This window comes from Peromyscus eremicus, chromosome 1 (assembly GCF_949786415.1).
Source record: "Peromyscus eremicus chromosome 1, PerEre_H2_v1, whole genome shotgun sequence".
NCBI classification, from domain to species: Eukaryota; Metazoa; Chordata; class Mammalia; order Rodentia; family Cricetidae; genus Peromyscus; species Peromyscus eremicus.
The window spans coordinates 20,196,495-20,217,399 of NC_081416.1; the positions used below are offsets into that span (position 1 = coordinate 20,196,495).

At 49.9% G+C, this 20,905-nt stretch overlaps 1 protein-coding gene across 2 annotated transcripts; it reads right to left on the reverse strand.

Moving 5' to 3' along the window:
* Nucleotides 1-1,271: 1,271 nt before the first annotated feature.
* Nucleotides 1,272-19,177, reverse strand: Zfyve27 (zinc finger FYVE-type containing 27). 2 transcript variants are annotated; one of them, XM_059257923.1, is made up of 12 exons: nt 18,999-19,177; nt 18,040-18,237; nt 14,382-14,452; nt 12,368-12,554; nt 9,641-9,736; nt 8,267-8,379; nt 7,254-7,393; nt 6,324-6,395; nt 4,763-4,907; nt 2,801-2,847; nt 2,431-2,512; nt 1,272-1,644 (listed from the first exon to the last, which is right to left on the reverse strand). In XM_059257923.1, exons 2-12 carry the CDS (start codon nt 18,234-18,236, stop codon nt 1,580-1,582), a joined length of 1,215 nt encoding a protein of 404 aa, XP_059113906.1. In that variant the 5' UTR covers nt 18,237; nt 18,999-19,177; the 3' UTR covers nt 1,272-1,579. The 2 variants fall into 2 exon arrangements, with proteins under 2 accessions (XP_059113906.1, XP_059113908.1); XM_059257925.1 differs by lacking the exon at nt 18,999-19,177 and having other exon boundaries at nt 18,065-18,169.
* Between the last annotated feature and the right edge of the window lie 1,728 nt (nt 19,178-20,905).

Below are 20,905 nucleotides of genomic sequence, written 5' to 3' on the forward strand. Positions count from 1 at the left end.
AAGGAGAGGGGGTAGCTACAACTTCTCCATTCTAAAGCCTGCATTGTTTAGTATTTAAATTCTGGTCCCAACCTCAATCCATGGCCCTCACTCTGGTCACAAGACAAAGCCTGCCCCTCCTGTTTATAAGGCACAGCTTTCCACTGGGCCTGGCTCCCTCGCAGACTGGGCAGCAGCACACAGGCACTGCCGCAGAAAGTGTGCAAAGACCCGCCCCACAGCCCACCTTGGCCAAGTGAAAAATCTGAACAGCACTAGGAAACCTGGGTCTCCACCCTGATGGCGAGTGTTGGCATAAGGACAGGACAAAAGCATAAGCTTGGGGCCTTTTATTGACAATTCTCCATACAGTTTCTTTACACTGCTCTCCAGAATAAATAAGCACAGAGGTAATGCTCTCTCACCAGGACAAAGGGTACACTTCACCTGCTTGGTCCGCACTGCCAAACCCTCACTGCTCTGTATATGGCCAATCAGTAAAGAGGACTTCAGACGGGAGTCGCTCATCCCACACCCAGATGCAAGGTCCTGCAGAAGTCCCTCATCTTCTTCACCCCAGCCCTGCGCTGCATGCTCCCAGGAACCATGAAATAAATAAATAAATACTTTGAAAAGACAGGGCAGCTCCAGGGAAGGGGGGGGCCTGAGCCAGCTCATGGCTTAAGAAGAGGCACAGGGCCCCCTTGGCAGATCAGAGGGAACATAAAACGAATCATGTGACCTTATCCCACAATGGACACTGTTCTCCAGGAACAGCCCTGGACTCTAAGAGCCAGCCCATCAAGTCCTACACTTTCCCGGACCTCAAAGGCCAAGGGCTTTCAGAATCTCTGCTCCACTCCCCTGGCCTCATGTTCTATGTGGTAATGGTTAGGGAGAGGTGGCAGTGTCAGAGAAGAGAGGTGGGGTGGCCTAGACCCAGGGCAGGAGCAGGAGTGATGCGAGCGTCCCGCAGCCATCCCAGCAGGGCTGAGGACACCAGAGAGTCATGGGAGATAAGATCCTGTAGGCAGAGCTTCCCCATGCTGCCATCCACTTGACACTGAGAGACTGGGTCAGTACCCTCATGTGCACTCTCCTCTGGGCACCTGGGAACTCCAATCATGTCTAGAAAACAACAGCCCCTGGGGCTACTCAAAGGGCAGAGTCAGGCCATGGTGTCTAAGTCATCCTGCAGGCTCTCTGGGGCTAGGCCGGCCAGCACTCAACAGGGAAGAACCTCTTTCCCCACCTCAGGTCTCTTAGAGCCTAAGGCTCCTCAGTCTGGCCTTGACCATCAGAGCTCAGCTGAGAGCAGACTATGCTCAGTTCCGCCCTCTGGTAGCCATTCTCTGGCCAGTCCAGAGTCAACAGGGCACAGGGTGGTTCAGGGCAAACAGCTCCAGGGGCCCCTCTCCCCGTGGGCCTTAGAGGGTCACCAGCCCAGCTGGAGGCAGCAGGGGACGGGCGGGTGGGCGGGAAGGACCTAGCTGTCAGGCTACATTTGCCCAGCACACGCCTCAGAGGACCGGGGTTGGGAGAGGAGGGTCTACTGGTGGCCCCCGGGACAGAGGGAGCCTGGCCTCTCTCTCTCCTCTTCTCACTTGCTCAAGGTCTGATTACAGGAGGCACACACAAACACAGTCTCTCTCTGGGCTTCAGGAGCTGGAAAGGAAGAAGAACGCGGTGAGACGGTTCTTTGTACCCTTTAGGCTCAAGGCGCCAATACTGAATTAGCCTCCCCAGTCCGTAGACAGACCACCCACGGCCCAGCCCACACCTCCCTGACCCAGCGCATTCCCTGCCCTCAGACACGCAGGAGCACTGGGGCTCTGATGCCGACGGCAGGCCTCTCCCAGGTGTTCCGTGCACTGGAAATTCTTCTGGCATCAACAAAACACTTTTTTAAAGCCTTTTTTTTTTTTTTTAAATAAACTACCAGAGGAAATTTTCCCTAAACGTTTTAACGGTGGTTTAAAACCTCTGGGTGGTAAGATTACAGGATCACTTTCCTCTTCCTTTCTTCTTTATAATAATTCCAAATTTTACAGTTAACAAGCGTGTGCTACTTGTAAGATCAGAAGGGAAAAAGCTTGCCCAACATCACAACACAGCACAGGGCAGGAAGTGAAATATAACCCCAGTTTTCAAGAACACCAATGCACATTCATGCCACCTACATGCCAGCGACAGAGAGGCCCACACCCAACCACCCTGCCTGGGACACATGGGAGGATTTTCTTCCTTTTGCTCATCCACAAGTGTTATTCACAACAAACATGTACAGCTTTTAGGAGAGGAAGAGAAATAATTTTGATTTTGTTGAAAATGTTACCGAGGTAATGAAAATAAGATTCAACCAGGCGGTCTCCTCGGTGAGGAAAGAAGGGCACCTCGGGGAGCCCCCACCCCTTCCCAGGGCAGCCGCCCGGACTGCGCCTGCACCCTCACCTGTGGCCCCCATGGAGGACTTGGGCACCTTGAAGGAGCAGCACCGAGAGCAGAAACTGTTCCCACAGTTGCTGCAGCTCCGCTGTAAACAGAAACGTCAATGTCAGATGGAGCCCACCCCCAGGCACCCGACACCCCACTACTTCCTCCCTCCTATCGTCCAATCCTGTGGGGTGGGAATGAGGCCGGACAGAACAGCCAACGGAAGGCTGGTAAGGGTGTGGGCCTGAAGCAGGGAAGATGCGCTGGCCTGAGTGAACCACAGGCACTGGCCCTCTGTGACCTGAGACGTAGGCTCCATTGATGGCTCTCCCGAGTCCCACATAAGCGGTCACAGCACACTGCCCCAAGCACACAGCACCGGACTTACCCTCTTCTTCAGCACCGAGAAAGTGGCAGCGCAGCCCGCACAGTTCCCTGAGAAACAAAGGCAGCAGCAGCTCAGCTATGACCCAGACCAGGCCACTCAACCCGAACTGCTCCTGACTCTTGAAACTGGGACACTTAGGACCCCAGCCTGGCACAGCCCAGCATCTCAGCTGGGTACAGAGAGGAGGTCTGGAGTCAGAAGAAGAAAAGGTACCCACCCCTAGGAGCAGCTGCACCAGGCTACCCACAGCTCCGATTCTCGCACCCTCCCAACACTGAGTGGTCTCGCACCCCCATCACAAGCTTGGCAGATTACCAAGGAGCACCCAGAGACTCTCCTCCCTGGAATCTAGCCAAGCCATCATCAGGGACCTGACTCAAGTGTCCTCGGTGAAGCCCACCATATCTGACCCTTTCATAATGTTTCCTTACAAACACAGCTGAGGGACAGATAGGCCTCCAGGAAATGCACATTCCTGCTTTCTGTCATGAGAAGATTCCAAGAGAGGAGTGTGAAACCAAGCACCTTCCACATGACACGGAGGGAGGGCAGGATTCTCAAGCCCTGGTGGCCAGCAGGACCACCACCTTCCTGAGTCACCAAGGTGACGAGATGGAGGGGCTTCAGACAGTGGCACAACAGCCCAGAGCAGCTCAGGTGGTGACGGGCAGTCAAGGGGTGGATGTAAGGAGAGATGGAAGATGGAGAAAACGGTTCTGGGGCCTATTATGATACGGAAGGGCAGCAATCAGCAGCACAGGGCACAGCTGTGACTCGTGGGTAACATGTCTGACCATAACAATCCCAAAGCTCCTTTCTAGTCCAGCCAGGATTACCCATCGCTCTTGCTAAAAAGAGATTCCCTGGTGTCAAGGAAGGAAGACTGTGGAGCCAGGGGGACCATGGCAGAGATGTCTGAGGCAAACATCCCTTTGCTGCTCCTGGGCCCAGAGGATCTGCCTGCCCAGTCCATCCACCTGAGAAATGACAGTATGTTTATGGAAGGACCCTGAGCCTACAGTGTGTCTATCTATCAAGGCCAGGAGTCAACACAAACAAAAGCGATCCTCAGTGCTTAGGGATATTGACACAGGAAAGAAAACAGCAGGTCCAGAACACCTAACCTAAAAAGACAACCACACCACGAGTCAGGGCAGGAAGGCAGGTCCCAGAGGCCCTCAAACTCCTGAAGATAAATCCAGGGATTTCCCCTCCCTCAAACTCACTAAACACTGGAACACTCAAGTCAAAGGCCACAGTGACGCTCAGTCACCAGTTACTCTAGGCTCTCACGAGGACTTTATCCATATCAGAGCCTGGTCCCCAAGCTGTGCTCAAAGTCAGACCCACCCTTCAAACTCTATCCTTGACCTACCCACAACCCCCGCAAATGCAGACTAACCAAACTACAATTTTGGCAACAAGCGACCTCAGAAAAGTACCATCCCCAGAAGAAGGTACCCTTTACTGCAGATAGCCAGGTCACAACGACCCAGACAGGCTCTCAGGGACACACAGGCCCAGCCAGCACCTCCCACACCAACAGCACCCAGTTACTAAGCCAGCCTGGCCCTGTGCTAACTCTTGGCATGCACTGTCACGATATCCACAACAACCCAACAAGAACTTTCTCTTACAGAAGGGGAAACTGAGGCATAATTTGCCCAAGGACACTGGCTGAGCTAGTATTTGCTGTCAAGTTCTGCCGCCTAGGGATCACAGCTCTCTGTAGCCTGGGCCAAGGGTACCTTCTCTTCCTGTCAGCTAATATTCGACAATGAGAGGTAGACATGAAAAGACCCACACTCATGCCACACTCACATGTCCTGAGACATTTGCACATTCCCCAAGGTGCCATGGACATCTTTACAAGTGCCCACAATTCTTGGACTCTGCTCCTGTAGCCCAGGTGTCCCACCCGCCCTAGCCACACCCCCCTCCAATCCACTTCCTTGGCCATACCAAAGTTGTTGGTGGGATAGCGCTTGCGGAGCCGTTCTGTAAGCCGTGACACCTTGCTGCGCAACACCTCATTCCTACTGAGGAACCCATTGTCCTGCAGGGCCAGCTCATCCTCTGCTGGGCACGGGGTGCCCTCATCATCCTCCTGTGGGAAGAGCTTATTCCAGCCCCGCTCATCACTTACAACAGCCCAGGTCCTGCATGCAGAGGCACCTGGGCATGGTGGCCCATGAAGTGGGGCCCAGTTAAGCAGCCCTGCCCCTTTCACCCCGCTTCTACTTACCAGCACCACCAGGTGGGTCTCCTGCCTCCCAGGGTGCGGGCAAGAAGAGGAGAAAACAGAGAGAGCTGGCAGGCAGGGAGGAGCAGGAGAGGCAGGGGAACTGCTGTGCCATCCCGAGCCCTGAGTACTTCCCGCAGGGTGAGGTCAATAGGTGGGCTCTCTGGAAGCAGCCCAGACCCATGGAAGCTTAGAGAAAGCTTGGCATGACTCTATTGCCGCTGGTCATACACAGTTCAAGAGAACAGAGTAGGAAAGGAAATATCCCTCACAACAGTCTTTTGGGCTGTGTTTCACTTAAGTTCCACACATTTTACAGAACTAAGGATGAACTGGGTCTGGATCTAAAAATGTGTTTCTTACTTGGGTCATGAATAAAAATGCTTGGAAAGCCCTGCCACAGCTATGTCCATCTTCCACAGACCAAGCCTACAACCATTACCAACTTGAGGAAATCTCTCACAGTCACAGCTGAAATGGACTGGGCGGGTCTGAGGGGCAAGTCAGCAGTATAGCCAGGGCCCAGTTAAAACCACAAGCCTCTTGCTCTTCCAACAACCTCTCAGAGGACACTTTCCAGAGTCATGTCTCTCCCTCCACCACAAGGGTTCTGGAGACCAAACTCAGACCATCAGACTTGGCAACAAGCACCTCTCCCAGCTGAGCAACCTTGTGACTTGTCCAACGGGAGACAGTGGCCCCTCAGCTATACTGACTGCTGCAGACTCTGAGATGCTAGGAAAGTAGCAAGTCTACAGTTCTAACCGAAGTCCACCCTATTTCAAACCCTGGCTCAAAGAACTATTTTAAGAGTTTACAAGCCAAAGAAAACACATCTTCAAACTACCCATCTAAATCACTGTCTAAATCAAGGCTGCTGAACTTGCCCTGAACCAGCACTTGGCCAGGTAACTGCTTTCTCCACCCTCCCAAAGGGACATCTATGGAACTCAGTCTACAGACAGGCAGAGGCACAGGGCAGGCGCCTCCTCCAAACATGCCCCCTGACATCATAACCTCAAGCCCAGGTGACAAACCACCGCCCCCCAACAGTGGTTTACATAGGCTAGCAGAGCCAGCCCTGCCCTGGGCTCTCAAGACAGATGAGGAGAGAAGGAAGGGGCCAGTGGCACTCTTTCAACCAGTGAATTTCCAGCTCAGATCAAGTTCTGGCTTCCCATGTGGATGTTAGGGGAAAAAAGTAAAAAACAAAAAGTACAGCTCTCAGCCCACCCAACATCTGGCCTGGTCAGTAGAGGGGACTGGGAGAAGGCCACCCACCTCAATTGCATCTTTGAACTCTTCATCTGGCTCAGCCTCCTCAGCCTCTTCCACACTGCCTGGCGTGAGGTCCTAGAAGAAAAACTCCATGGCGAAAGGGTTGGCAGCCCTGGTCCCCAGGGTAGAGAGCCACCTGCTGAGAGCCAGTGGTTAGGCTCCAAAACCCCTGGACCCGCCCCAGCAAACCGCACAGCTGCAGGAAAGAAAGAGCACCCTCTAACCCCACGGGCACGACCACAGACCAAGACTCCGCTGGACCACAGTAACTAACCGTCAGAGCCTACCCAAGACCCAGCTGTTCACCAGCTAAGAGCCTTTGGCAGCCACTCTGTGCCTCAGCCTTCTCTTGTGCCACTGGAAATGATCTCATCCCCATCCTCAAGACACACCCCACGGGCACTTAGTGCACCCCCGGGCACAGAGCAAGTGCTCACACCCCACGGGCACTGAGCAAGTGCTCACACCCTACGGGCACTTAGTGCACCCCCAGGCACAGAGCAAGTGCTCACACCCCACGGGCACTTAGTGCAGCCCCGGGCACAGAGCAAGTGCTCACACCCCACGGGCACTTAGTGCACCCCCGGGCACAGAGCAAGTGCTCACACCCCACGGGCACTGAGCAAGTGCTCACACCCCACGGGCACTTAGTGCACCCCCAGGCACAGAGCAAGTGCTCACACCCCACGGGCACTTAGTGCACCCCCGGGCACAGAGCAAGTGCTCACACCCCACGGGCACTTAGTGCAGCCCCGGGCACAGAGCAAGTGCTCAGAAAAGGGCAGCTGTTTCACTGCACTTTTTATTACCAAGCATCCCAGAGACTAGGCAGGAAAGCTCCACAGCCCCAGCCCAGAAGCTATGCCTTATAAACAAGAGGGAGGAAAACAGACAAAAAGGGGAGGACCCGCTTGCCAACGGCAGGACACTCACCTCTGTGGGTGTAGGATCAGGTGTGCTGTCCAGCAGAGAACTCCTTCCCCCGGCATCCTGCAGTGCTGAACTCTCACAGGCATACTCTTCCTGCTGGGGGTTCATCCGCCGCTGCAGACAAGCCCTGTACTCAGACACCACTGCAGAGGGAATGGAGAATAGGGTCAGAGGACACGGAAGACACAGTAAATGGGCTGTGGTGGTGCACACCACACCTTTAACCTCAGCACTCGGGAGGCAGAAGCAGGTAGATCTCTGTGCCTTCAAGGCCAGTCTGGTCTACACAAAAAGATTCCAGTGAGCCAGGACTACAGCATGAGACCCTGTCCAAAAAAAAAAAAGAAAAAACTCCAGAAAGAACTCTAGAGGGACTTTCCCAGAGGCACAGTAAGTGGCACTCCAGGAGTGTTCTCTATCAGCACTCACCCCTCTGCTCCAGAGAGTCACTCCAGCAAGTGACCATGAACTAAGGACAGAGGGAAAGCAAGGAGAGCAATCACCAAGCACAGGGCCACTCCAGACTGCCCAGCATCCAGAAGCCTGACAGCAGACTCGGGGTCACACGGAGATGTGGCAGCCACTCCAGGTGGCCACAGTGCAAGAGTAGGTAGCAATTTAGGGGAAGGACACCTCCCTTATCTTCTACAAGCCACCATATCAGTAAGCAGTGATGGATCTGCCTTAAAAAGGGAGAGGGAAGTCGGGCGGTGGTGGCGCACACCTTTAATCCCAGCACTCGGGAGGCAGAGCCAGGCGGATCTCTGTGAGTTCGAGGCCAGCCTGGTCTACAGAGCAAGATCCAGGACAGGCACCAAAACTACAGAAAGAAACCCTATCTCAAAAAAAAAAGAGAGAGGGGACAGCCACCTTAGAGAACGGTCAGAGCACACTCCCAGAGATACTCCAGTGCAAAGCTGCCCCCTGTGGCAAGCACAGCAAACATACAGAAGCAGGAAGCCTAAACAGGTCCTCAGGTGGGCCTTGGCCCAGCTGTCAGGCTCTCTGGGGCTTACCTCGGAAGAATTCCACGTTTCCCAGAAAGAGCGTGCTGTTTAAAAGGGCAAGGACCCAGCAGAGAGGCAGCAGGTAGAGCATGCAAACCATGCCCAGGAGAGCGCCATAGAACCTGGATGAACACAAAGTCCAAGATCAGGAGGAAGTGACGGGGAGCACCAGGTAAGACACAGCTCTGGGCACAAACTGGCAAGACCTGCCAATCAAACCAGTGTGGAACTGTTGAGGAAGTACTCGGAAGTGCTAAGTTGTTGGTGTCTATCAAGTGACACCAGTGAAACCACACTGTGTCTCAAGCAGGGAGTCCATGGCGGTGGCTCAGCTGCCATTGCTGGAAGGGTCTAGGCTCTGAAGTCTAGACACAGACTGGGGCCGAAACAAACTCTGCCACTGTCTCTGTGACAAGTCCCTTGGTTCTCAAGCATTAGTTCATTCACCTATAAAGTACAGGTTAAACAGCATCTACTCCACGGGATCACTAGAAAAAGACAGACAATAAACAGGAACCTCTGAGCATGGGCCTGGCACACACAGTGAAGCCGAGACAGACATTATAGCCATTATTGATATAGGAAAGCCTCAAAAATATGCATTTCTTGTATGCAGCAATTTCATCTTTTAAGTTCATCATTAAAAATTTTTCAAAAAATTAAAACTAAGTCCACCAAAATGTTCACTGTAGGGCTATCTAAATATATAACTTATCTAAATATAAAACAGAACACCTTCACAAATTACAATCATTCACAGTCCACATTACAAAATAATTCCAAAGACTTTGTTGTAACCACTTATGATGTAATTAATGAAGAGAGAGATCTCACACACAGGCTAGAGAGGTGGCTCATTGGCCTAGGGCACTTTGGGCTCTTGTAGAGGACCATGTTTGATTACCAGCATCCTCAGGGTATACACACATGCATACAGACATACAAACATGCAGACAAAACAGTCGTATATTATATATAATATATATATATTTTTTACATATATATAATTAAATAAACAAATTCAAAAAGCAACATGAAGCTGATAGGCACATGAGCAGCTCCAGAAGGCAGCTGAACATGAGCTCAGCTGTTATAGCAGGGTGGTAGATTACACAGTGAGTTACTTGCCTATTATTCGAGTACTGTTACTGTGTATCTTTTAAAATGGCACCTACACAAAAGCAATCATTTAGGCTCAAAAGCATATGTGCAGACCCACACCCTAGGGCCATGGTGTGCTCCTTTCCCGAGGTGGGTGGGGCAGAAGCCTTTTCAAGGTAGCTGGCTTCACTTGGCGGGGGTGGGGGTGGTGGTGGTGTTCAATCCACAGATTGCTACAGGGCGGCGGCAGCGGCGGCGGGTGGAAAGGAAGGGCCCACTCACTGTGAGGACACCATGGGGTTCTCCCAGTGTAGCACACGGTAGGCTGACTCACAGGTACAGCACAGGCGGGTCAGGAAGGCTTCCAGCTGAATCAAGCTGTGGACACAGGAGCTTCTGTGAGTGGACAAGGCCTGGCCCTCCCAAGCCCACCTACCCATCCAGGAGTATAGAAGCTATGAGGATGCAGAGGCTGGGCTTCACAGGCACAGCTAGCCAGCAGTGCCACCGTCGGTAAACACTTGTGCTGGGAGATGGTCTGGCAAAGCGTTCCAGTCCATGTCAACCTCCTTTGGGAGTCCCTTGTTGAGGTGAAACAGTTAAGGTCCCTGCTTTTTTTTTTTTATTTTATTTTATTTATGGCAATTGGGAGGAACCACTTTGTAGACTCAGTGCCCTCCTTCCCCATAGGGCTCATTAGAGACATGGCTGCTTCTAGAGCTGGAACAGGGAAAATTAGACAAATGTGAATATTCTGCTGTGCCACTCAGTAAGGCAGCACTGAAAAATGATGGGGCTATAATGAAAGAAGACAAAAACCAGCTCAAGGGGTCCCACTGGCCAAACCGAGGACACTCCAAGATGGAAGGAAGGACTGTAATAGATTAGACCCTGCTGAGTGAAATAACCTGTGCATTCATACTGACAACAAATGAGAAGCACACTTCCCCGCCGCAGAATGCCAGAAAATAAATGCAAACAGAATGTTGAGCAGAGAACCACTTCTCAACCACCACGGAATAAACTCATGAAGGTAGGACCCACCAGTGGCTTTTACAGCAGTGAGTGGAAGCTGATGAGAACAAGATAGTTCAGTCTCAATGTATCTCTGCACAGATTACTAACAACCGAGGCTAAACAATAACTTACATAGAGAAGCTTTAAACAAGTGACCCAGTTAGTATTTCCTGACATCGTGTGGCTCTCACATAGACTATGACACTCCCCTTGTCAGCCCTGCTCAAATGTGTACCCTGAATCTAACAAGGAACCGGGTAACACAAACTGTTATACACACACACACATATACACACAACAACACAGTGAGCTTGTACTGCATCAAGTACGTCAAGATCACGTGGAACCGCTCACCCCATGTTAACAGAACACAGAAATTAAGTGTGAGGACTGAGGTGCTTGGTAGCCAAGGTCTTGGATCTAGTCTTAGCAGTACAGGAAAGAAAAAACCTTCAATATAATGTATGATTCTAAATTGGACCCTGGACCAGGGGAAACCAATATTAAAAAAACTTCAATACAACTGGCAAAATGTGATTATGAACTATGCAGCAAGAAAGGTACTAATATATCAATATAAATATCCTAATTCCAACTGTTCTACTGGGAATACATAAGACAATGTCCTTGATCTCAGAAAAAAAAAATGCTGAAATGTTTGGAGTGAACAGAGGGCTGTTTATAATTTTCAAATGGTTCAAGGGAAAAAAAAATAGAAAGCTAAAGCCAGTGTGACAATGTTAGTAATTGCTCTGTATGAATGGTATATGGAACTGTTTCATTCTTCTGTGCCTCTTGTCAAATGTTAAAATACTGTTTCAGTGTCAAGCATACTGGTGCACCCCTTTAATCCCAGCACTTGGGAGGCAGGGGCATGAATATCTCTATGAGTTTCAAGTCAGCCTGGTCTACATTTTGAGTTCCAGGCTAACCAAGGCTATATCATGAGATCATCTCAGGAAAAAAAAAAAAGAAAGAAAGAAAAAGAAATCCATAAAAATAAATTACTTCACATTAAAAAAGTTTTGTTTGTTTGTTTTCCCATATACCTGGACCTCACTCCTGATGACTCTATTTCTGGGCATGTTAGTTCTGTTATAACCCCTGCTGTATGTCAAAAGCCTACTTGGAGCCTGAATCAAGGAAAAGCTCAGGAAAAGCCAGTTGCCACTGAAGTCGACAAGGTTAACATTCCTCAGGAGTCTTAAAGTTGCTTCCTCAAAGCACCTGCCATGTCTTGTTGAGGATGGTAATGATGACTAACACTGAACACTTCCTGGGTACCCAACACTCAAGTAATCTTCACAACCATCCTCTGCATAAACCCAACATCATATCTGACAGATGAGGGACCAGAGACGCAGAGAAGCAAGAGAGTTGTTGGATGTTGCACAGCAGTGAAGAGGTAGGATCCAAGCCCAGTTGTTGTGTGATATTTAATAGCATTCTGATGTTCCCAAGACTGCCAATAAAATTTGCTTTAAATCAGAGGATGGATCTAACTACTAGCTGACCAAAATTAACCACAGAGGTTTTGGAGGACTGAGAACAGACACAGGAAGTAGTAGGGCGAGGCTTAGAGAAGGTCTCAGTCCTGTTTGATTAAGGATTGGGGCGGGGGGGGGGGGGGGGGGGGGGCGGGCGCGGGCATTTACTGGTTGCTTCTCTGATCATTCAGGTTCTGACTCCAATATCTGACTCCCGAGTTTTTACTGATAAAGAATAATTAGATAAACACTTCACCCAGCAGGGGCTTGCACAAGCGCACCTAAGCAAGCCCCTTAGAGGTCCCTCTGGGGAAAGAACGAACATAGCTGTGATGGCAGCTGAATCTGGAGTCTCAGTCACTAGCTCTAAGTGGAGGATAATAATAGTGTCTCCGCTCAGACCTGGTAAAGAGATTAAGTAGAATGAAGTCTGTGGCAGCCTGGCAGCATTCAGTGTGGCAGCCGGCTCACTCCCCCACACTCCTGGCCTCCTTTCAATACTTACAAGCTCTTCACCTCAGCCACAGCCTCCGGTCGGGAAAGGCGAACTCTCTGTAGGTCCTCCTGCCTTATGCTGTGGTATTTCCTCCGCATCAGCTCCGAATCTGGCAGCTGTGGCCGGCAAACCTCCTGAAGGTAGCCCAGCAGGGCAGGCACCGAAATCATCAAGGCACCCATGGAGTACCAGGCACCTAGGAGATCAGGAACACTGCAGGTGACACAGTAAACGAGTCTGCGCACCGTCCATGTGCTTGCCTCCCACCTCCTCCAGGCCCTGCCTGAGAAGTCAGCCTGACCACGCTGCAGGTAGGACTCCAGATCCCCCCACGCTACGGCCTGCTCAACCCAGTTTTGTTTTCCCTCACAGATCTCATCACCACACCATGTACTACGGACATGATGTCTCTTCAGCCAAAGTAGGTTCGAAACTGTGAGCCCCAGGTATGTGGTCACGGATGAACTCCAGCCTTGTGTAAATTTAAAATAATGCCTCGTGGGTTGGAGAGATGGCTTGGTGGTTGAAAATATGGGCTGCTCTGCCAGAGGACCTGGGCTTGACTTCCAGTACCCATACTGTGGCTCACAAGCATCTGTAACTCTAGCTGTAGGTGATCCAACACCTTCTTCTGGCCTCCACAGACACTGCACACACCTAGTACACAGACATACATGCAGCAAAACACCCACACACTAGGATAAAATAAAAAATGCCACAGCACACAATAGATGGCTCACATCTGCAGTCTGGATGCTGCAGGATGAAAATTTGGCCCTTTCTACCTACTACTAAGGCAGACGGGAAGCCTTTCCTTTGACTTTTAGGATAGTGTAAGAGTCCTGAGGATTGAGGGATAGATAATGAGGCAGAGACAAAGTTCAAAGCAGGAACTTCTCCCTTGTAATACAATATCACAATAGCAAACAAGGACAGCACTGGCCATCATAAATGCTAATTACACACTTTGTCATTGAAACTGACAGAATTTAGAACTATGCTTAGACACACATACACTAACATCCTAGGAGATTTAATCCAAGAAAAATCCAACTAAGGAAAAGAAAACTGGGTATGATGGTGGTTACATTTGTAACCCCAGAATCCAAGAGGCTGAGGCAGGAGAATAGGTAGTTCCAGGCAAACCTGGACTATATGGTGAGTTTAAGGCAAGCCTAAGCTACATAGAGAGCTCCTGCCTCAAAAAAGAAAAAGAAAGAAAAAAAAAAAGCAGTCCAAAACTAGATGATCCTGTGTGAACTGAGATAATTTTCAACCCACTGACTCCACATGTCCATAGGAAATATTGAGAATCATGTGTGTCATATAAGAACACATAAAAGTCCAGCTACTCTAAACACTGCCCTGGACCCTTCCCGCACTTCCTGACAGTTCCAACCCTGAAAGGACTGGGCCACAGCATACATAACAGATGTCCTCAGGAGGCACTGCCTTCCAGGACTTCTGCAGTCACACGTCTTCCTCATGGCTTTGTGTGTGTGCCTCTCCCCAGCGCTGGTGGCCATCCAGCACATTAGAGAAAATGACAGCTATGAGGGGAAAAGTCTCTCCTCAGATCCTCCTCCTGATAACCTTACCCCAGGTCATGTTGGCAAATGACCCCTAATCAGATAGGAAAGCAAAATGGGAAAAGGTGGAGGCATCAGCCAGCAGTCAAGAAGGAAGCAATACAGAGGCGGCAGCAGCTACAGTCTGTGTGAGGCACTGGGCTGAGCGGCACACACAGGCTCTCATTCCTCACAGTGATCATGAGGAAAGACTGCTGCTATCTTCTGTTCAGAGATGAGGGAAAGGGAGTCTCAACAGATAGGCTCTATCATGTGCCCGAAGTCACACAGAGGCTGAATCCTGAGGATCGCTCTGGAGCTTGGGTTCCAACACCAAGGAGACCTAGGAGGAATCGGACTGGCAAAGAGGTGGTCCCTCTCACACTGCTCCAACTCAGGGTTCTTCCCCCACATTCATTCACAAAAACCCACTGGCCTCCAGAAGTAGTTCTTACCCTCATTCAAAGTGAGGAACAAGATGTTGAGGCCCAGGCAGGTCATCAAGGAACACAAAGGCATCTGCCACCTACAACAGAGAGTTCTGATCAAAAGACAGCCATTCCTCCAGCCTGAAAGAGGCCTGGCAGCACAGCCAGCCAGCCAGATCTGGACATGAGGAGAGGAGGGGCACGAGGGCCATGGAGAAACACACATGGGCCTATCTGTAGGTCAGGAGGCTAGCGGAGGAACAAAGAGGTCACACACTGACCCTGGGGTGACAAACTGGAAGACCCACAGAACCTCCTTCCAGGGGGAAGAGCTCTTCCACCATCCGTTGAGAAACTTGGTCCCCACTGCTTCACCATGTTTTGTAAGGCTCTGTCCTTCACAAGGGACACTGACAAGGTTCTTCTTTTAACAACTTCCTTTATCTTATGTCACAATTTCCTAAGACTATTATCAGCTCACTCTCCAGGCCACTTGCTGGACCACGGAAAATAACAGATATGGGGAAAATCAAAACCCTCCTCAGCTCACCAGTCCATTTGCCCAAAATTCATCAACAGGGCACCTTTAATCCCAGCACTCAGGAGGCAGAGGCCAGCAAATCCCTGCAAGCTCAAGGCCAGGTGGTCTACATAGTGAGTTCCAGGCCAGCCAGAGCTATAGTGAGACCTTGTCTTAAATTGAGAAAAAAACAATACGGACATTTTTGCCCATATGTTACTTTATCTCTTTCAGTGCTGCTGGCTTAGCTGTGGAAAAGGACATTTAGAACCCAGTGTGGGGGAGCACAGGTATAATTCCAGCACTGGGGAGTTAGTGGCAGGAGGATCAGGCATTCAAGGTCAGCCTCAGCCACAGTTAGTTGGAGTCAGTATGGGCTACATAAGACCCTATCTAAAAACAAATAAGTTAAAATAAAAAGAAGCAAACTAAGAAAAAAGAGCATAGACAATAACGAGGCCACTGACACCCATGTCCTAAGGCAAATATACACAAGGTACACAATATACACATCAGAGGAGAGAAACAAGTATCAGAAAAAGAATGGATCCACTGCTGGCAAACAGTGCTTTGTCCTCATCCTGGCGCCTGTGCCCGTTTTGCCCATTTCAACAAAGCACAAGTTACACACACCCTGTCCTACTTTCCTCTGCTGGTGGTGTAGTGCCTCTTGGCACACCAACTTGTTAGGTTTGGCGGTCTGAGGATCTGGGGAGACCAGCTTGGAGCTGGATGGAGGGGCACCTCCCTCAGCTGTAGTCTCTACATGCTGGCAGAAGGACCGCTGGGCTGTGAAAGTGGCTGCCACATTCGTTTATGCTTTTGACAGTGCTTTTTTAGTAAAGAGGATTGGACTGACAAGGGACCCAACCTTGGAGTTTGGCTATCGGGTCCAAAGCTACAGTAAAATTTTATGATCAGCTGCTCTGCTTTGTGGGTCTCCTGGGATCAAACTGTCAGCACATCAAGGAGAGTGGCTCTGGAAGGCCAGTGATGTCACTGCCAGTGTGACGCTCTGACTCTTCAGACAGGGCTGAGTTTCCACCTATCTTTTCATTTTACTTTTACCACAATGGCAGCCACCAGTGGTTCTGAGACATGTTTAGGGTTATATGTATTTGACTTCATGAAAAGCAAAGAATGGTATTCCTTTCCTCATAATCTATGGGAAACTAAGAGCCCCAGGCTGCAGAGTGGTTTTTAATTATGTTAGGTATGACATTATTTTGATGATGAAATCAAATGCTTTTATTAAAAGACATAAACTAGCTGGGCGGTGGTGGCACACACCTTTAATCCCAGAACTCGGGAGGCAGAGGCAGGTGGATCTCTGTGAGTTCAAGGCCATCATAGTCTACAGAGCTAGTTTCAGGACAGCCAGGGGGCTACACAGAGAAACCCTGTCTCAAAAAAACAAAAAAACAAAAAACAAAACAAAACAAAACAAAAAACAGACAAACTGAAGTATTCAGAAGTGCAGTGCAAAGCCATTTATTTGCAATTTAGGATATCTTTTTGTTTTGTTTTGGGGGTTTTTTTGGTATGTTTTTTTTTTTGAGACAAGGTGTCCTGTAGCCCAAGCTGATCCCAAACTTGCTATGGAGCTAAGGATGATTATTGTGGAATATTCCTTTATACTATGTGAAGATGTGTCACTGTGATTGGTTTAATAAAAAAGCTAAATGGCCAATAGCTAGGCAGGATGTATAAGCAGGACTTCCAGGCAGAGAGAGAGAGACAGAGGGGAAACCAGAGGTACAAGATGGAAGAGAGGTTTAAAAAAAAAAAAAAGACAAAACGTAGATTAATATAAATGGGTTAATTTAAGTTATAAGAGCTAGTGGAACAAGCCTAAGCTATAGGCTGAGCTTTCATAATTAATAGTAAGTGTGTGTGTGTGTGTGTGTGTGTGTGTGTGTGTGTGTGTGTGTGTGAGAGAGAGAGAGAGAGAGAGAGAGAGAGAGAGAGAGAGAGAGAGAACTGGCAGCCCAAAGAAAACTCCGTCTACAAATGATTTTGAGCTTCTGATCCTCCTGTCTCTACTTCCTAAATGCTGGAATTATAGGCATATGTCCAAATGAAAATACTTTTAACACAAATAAACCCAGGAGTTGGAGAGATGTTACTGGTTAAGATCCAGGCTCAGTTCCTAGCACCCACATGGCAGCTCACAACCATCTATAACTTAAATTCCAGGGGCCGTGACAGCGTCTCCTGGCCTCTTAGCAAACACATGGTGTATATAAATATATACAGACAATACATCGTACACATAAATCTAAAAAGTAAATACATCACTTAAGGAAAAAAGAGAGAGGCCAGGCATGGCAATGCATGCTTTTAATTCCAGCACTCCAGAGACAGTGGCAGACAGGCCTCTGTGAGTTCCAGGCCAGCCAGGAATACACAATGAGCCAGTTGGTGTTGGCCTGGTGGCAAACACCTGTAGTCCCAGTACTTGTGAGTATGAAACAGAAAGATGTGAGTCTGAGAGCAGCCTAAACTACATGAGTTTCAGACCACTATCTCAGACAACAAAAGGAAGGAAAGCTAGAAAAAAATTGAGCAGATGAAAAATGAAGCAAATCAGGAAAAAAATTGAGAACCATTATCCTACGTAACAAATGAATATGGTGTCCAGTTTTTTCAAAGGTATTTGTATTTGAGGTTTGTTTAAAATTGTAACTTGCTGGTGAGATAGTTTAGCCGCTTGCTGCCAAGCCTCTGAGTCTGCTCCCTAGAATCCACTGTGGAAGGAGAACCAGCTCCCAAAGGCTGTCCTCTGACCTGCATACAAATGCCACACACATACAAAAATAACAAAATAAAATCAACATTTTAATATTAATTATGTTAATATTGGGAGAGAAGGGGAGCGGGAAACTCTAAGCCTGCTCAAGCTTTAGTAGGCCAATGTCCAAGGCTTTCTAGCGGTCCCTGAGAGGAGCTTATCCAGCCACAAAGAATCCTGATGAGGGTCAGGCAGTTCCCAGTTCCTGCCTTTCCTGCATAGGACTGGAACACAGGTAGACCTGAATAAATCCAGAGATCAAACAACGTCTCCAGAACTAGTCATCACTAGAGCAGAAAAGTCAGCCCAATAACTGCCCAACTGGCCAGAGAGGCAGGAGAGACCACAGGAAAAGCAACCCCTAAAGTCTGTACCTTAGCAAGTACCGAACACCATCACCTGCGTCCTTCAGGGGTTCCAGGTAGATCTCCAGCCTCTTGTAGGACAGAACCAGGTTGAAAAGATCAAACGCTGTGGACTTGGTCGGGGCAGGTGGACTCTCAGAGAGAACCTCGGGCATCACGCCGGGGCTCACCTCTGGCGCACTCAGGTCCCGAGCTGCTGTCTGCATCCTGTAATCATAATTCCCCACACTTACAATGCACTTCAGTCTTCAACGCATTTCCCCTTGCATTATTTCATGTGGTACTTATAATTAAACCTCCAAGGTAAGAGGGACTACCCATTTCACACAGGAGGGAACTTTGTTCCTGCTGAAGATCAGCGGAGTGAAGTGGACCACTTGGATATAAAGCTTGTTCTTCATGAACCCCTTCAAAGCTCTTCCCCCCCGCCCCAACCTTTGAAAAACATATAAACCATAATAACCAGGTTGTTGAAGGAAGATAGTTGGTAATCCCAAGAGAAAAGATGTCCCGTGATATCTTTCTCAAATCTTTATCTGGTAATCCTATTCATCCTTCAGGTGTCCGCTTAAAGAGTGCCTCTTGCTCTGAGAAGTCTTTGTCAACACCCTCAGTGTAGTCTGGAAGACCCTTGGCAGGGCTCCCCAAGGTTCATGAACTCTTCCTAGCAAACACTTATCACGCTCTTAACCCTGGCTCCTCCATTCATCACTTGGAAAGGGGCCGACCGGACACCAAACTCCCGATAGGACAACCAGGAAAAAAGGAACCCGGGGCAGGGGCAAGACAGGCGGCTAGGAAGGAGATTGGCAGGTCAGCGCCTACAGAGGCCTCGACCACCATCACCCCCGAAGCCGCGCAAGGCAGGCCACGCCCAAGGTCGCTGGGCCAGCAGGTGGCGGCCCCCACCGTGTGGGAGCGCCAGACTCAGTAAACACAGAAGCGGGGGTGTGATGGCCGTCACCTACCCGGACGCTGGCCCAGGGGAGAGATGGGCAGGGACGGCCAGGGGGGACGGAAGGGCCACCGAGCCCCGGAGCGTTCCCTCAGGCCCGCCCCACCCCACGCCGCGCCACCTCCCACCGACGTTCCGAAGTCACAGGTCCCAGACAGTCGTCAGCCCCCTCCACCGCCGTCGCTTCCGGGACGCGCGACTCGCTCTGCGGTGGCGCGCCAGTGACGTCATCGCGCCCGTCCCGCCTTGGGGCGGAGCTCCTGGCTTAGCTCCTCCCACCCAGGCGCAGGTGAGCCTGGGAGCGTTTCCCTTCCCTGCTAATTTCTGGTGAACTCAACTCCTGCCAAGCAAGAGACGACTCACTTAATGCTCCGGAACCCTAGGACCTAATGCCTGGGGACCAGCCTAGCTCCGGAACATTACCACAAGGACAGTTAGAGAGACTTGCGTGGTGAAGCACGTCTGTTAGGATTCTGAGGTAGGAGTGTTTCTATTCCAAAGCCAGCCTTGGCTACAGGATCTCCTGGCTCAAAACACAAGGGGGAAGAGAAGGATTAAAAAAAAAAAAAAAAAGAAAGAAAAAAGAAAGAAAGAAAGAAAGAAAACTTGGGTAGAAGCTCCGTGAGCCTAGGAAAGGCAGAAAACACATTTTTTTTCTTTTTTTTTCGGTTTTTTGAGACAGGGTTTCTCTGTGTAGCTTTGCGCCTTTCCTGGAACTCACTCTGTAGCCCAGGCTGGCCTCGAACTCACAGAGATCTGCCTGGCTCTGCCTCCCGAGTGCTGGGATTAAAGGCGTGCGCCACCACCGCCCGGCCTGAAAGCACATCAATTGCCTAGTGGAGACAGAATGGCGGTGGGTAGCTGCTGTCTTCAAGGTCCTGTGTAAGCCTTTCCTACCTCAGTCCTCTTCGCATCTTGTGACCCAGTTGGTGTCCCTTAAAAGACACATCCCATGAGTTTGCATTAACCAGCAGCCAGGCAATACACTAAGCTTTTTGCACACATTCTTATCTGATCCTCCTTCAATAACCCTTTTGGGGTTATCATTTCACAGATGAGGAATTTGAGTCATGGTAAGTAACTTCTTTAATGTCACAGCACATAAACCTCTTGGAGCTGGGATTTGAGCCAGATATATCACTGGATCCCAGTAACCCCAGCCATAACACCACCCACACGAGTCTGCATCTACTAGCCTCATCACCCCTGCGGCTCCCTTTCAAGCTCATCAATCTCAACCAGCTGAACCCTCTCCTGTTACCTACAAAGGCCCTGGACTCGGGCCAACTCCTCAGATTGCCGTCACACCCGCCTGCCCTGCTTCTTCTTTCCATCCAAGTCCAAACAAGTCATCTTAGCAGGAGTCAGATGTCTGCAGCCTCCCAGGCGGCCTGCTAGCGATAACCACCCTCTCTGAACAGCCCCAAGTTTTATTGCCAACTCCTCCAGCATCTCTTTTTCAGAAAGACAGCCATGCTTATTGGTGAAATTATTAAGACAACTTCACATAGTTAAAAGGGAGGTTTATTTTGTGGGGTAACTCACAAGTGAAGGGATAGGTAACAGGGTCTGGGAAAGGTGTAGCGCAGTCAGGTGGTGTTCTCTGGAGAATTCTGCTCAGTCTACCGCAAGCGTCCAGGGTCCAGGAACCAAGAGAGCTGGTGCATCCTGATCTCGGGTCTTCAGGGTCCTCCCTCGGCCCCACTGGCGTGACAGTTACCGAAGCCTCAATGAGGGTTGGAACTTCCAGATCAAAGCTGGAATGGCTACCCACTACACATGCTTGCTCCTCCAGCCAGGACTCAGCTGTACTGGGAATCCCAACTCTTCTCACTTCCTTAAGGCCTGTCACTGTTCCACAGGCTCCGAAATCCCTCCCTAACACCCCTTATCCTAGATTCAAGATCCACAGGAAATGTC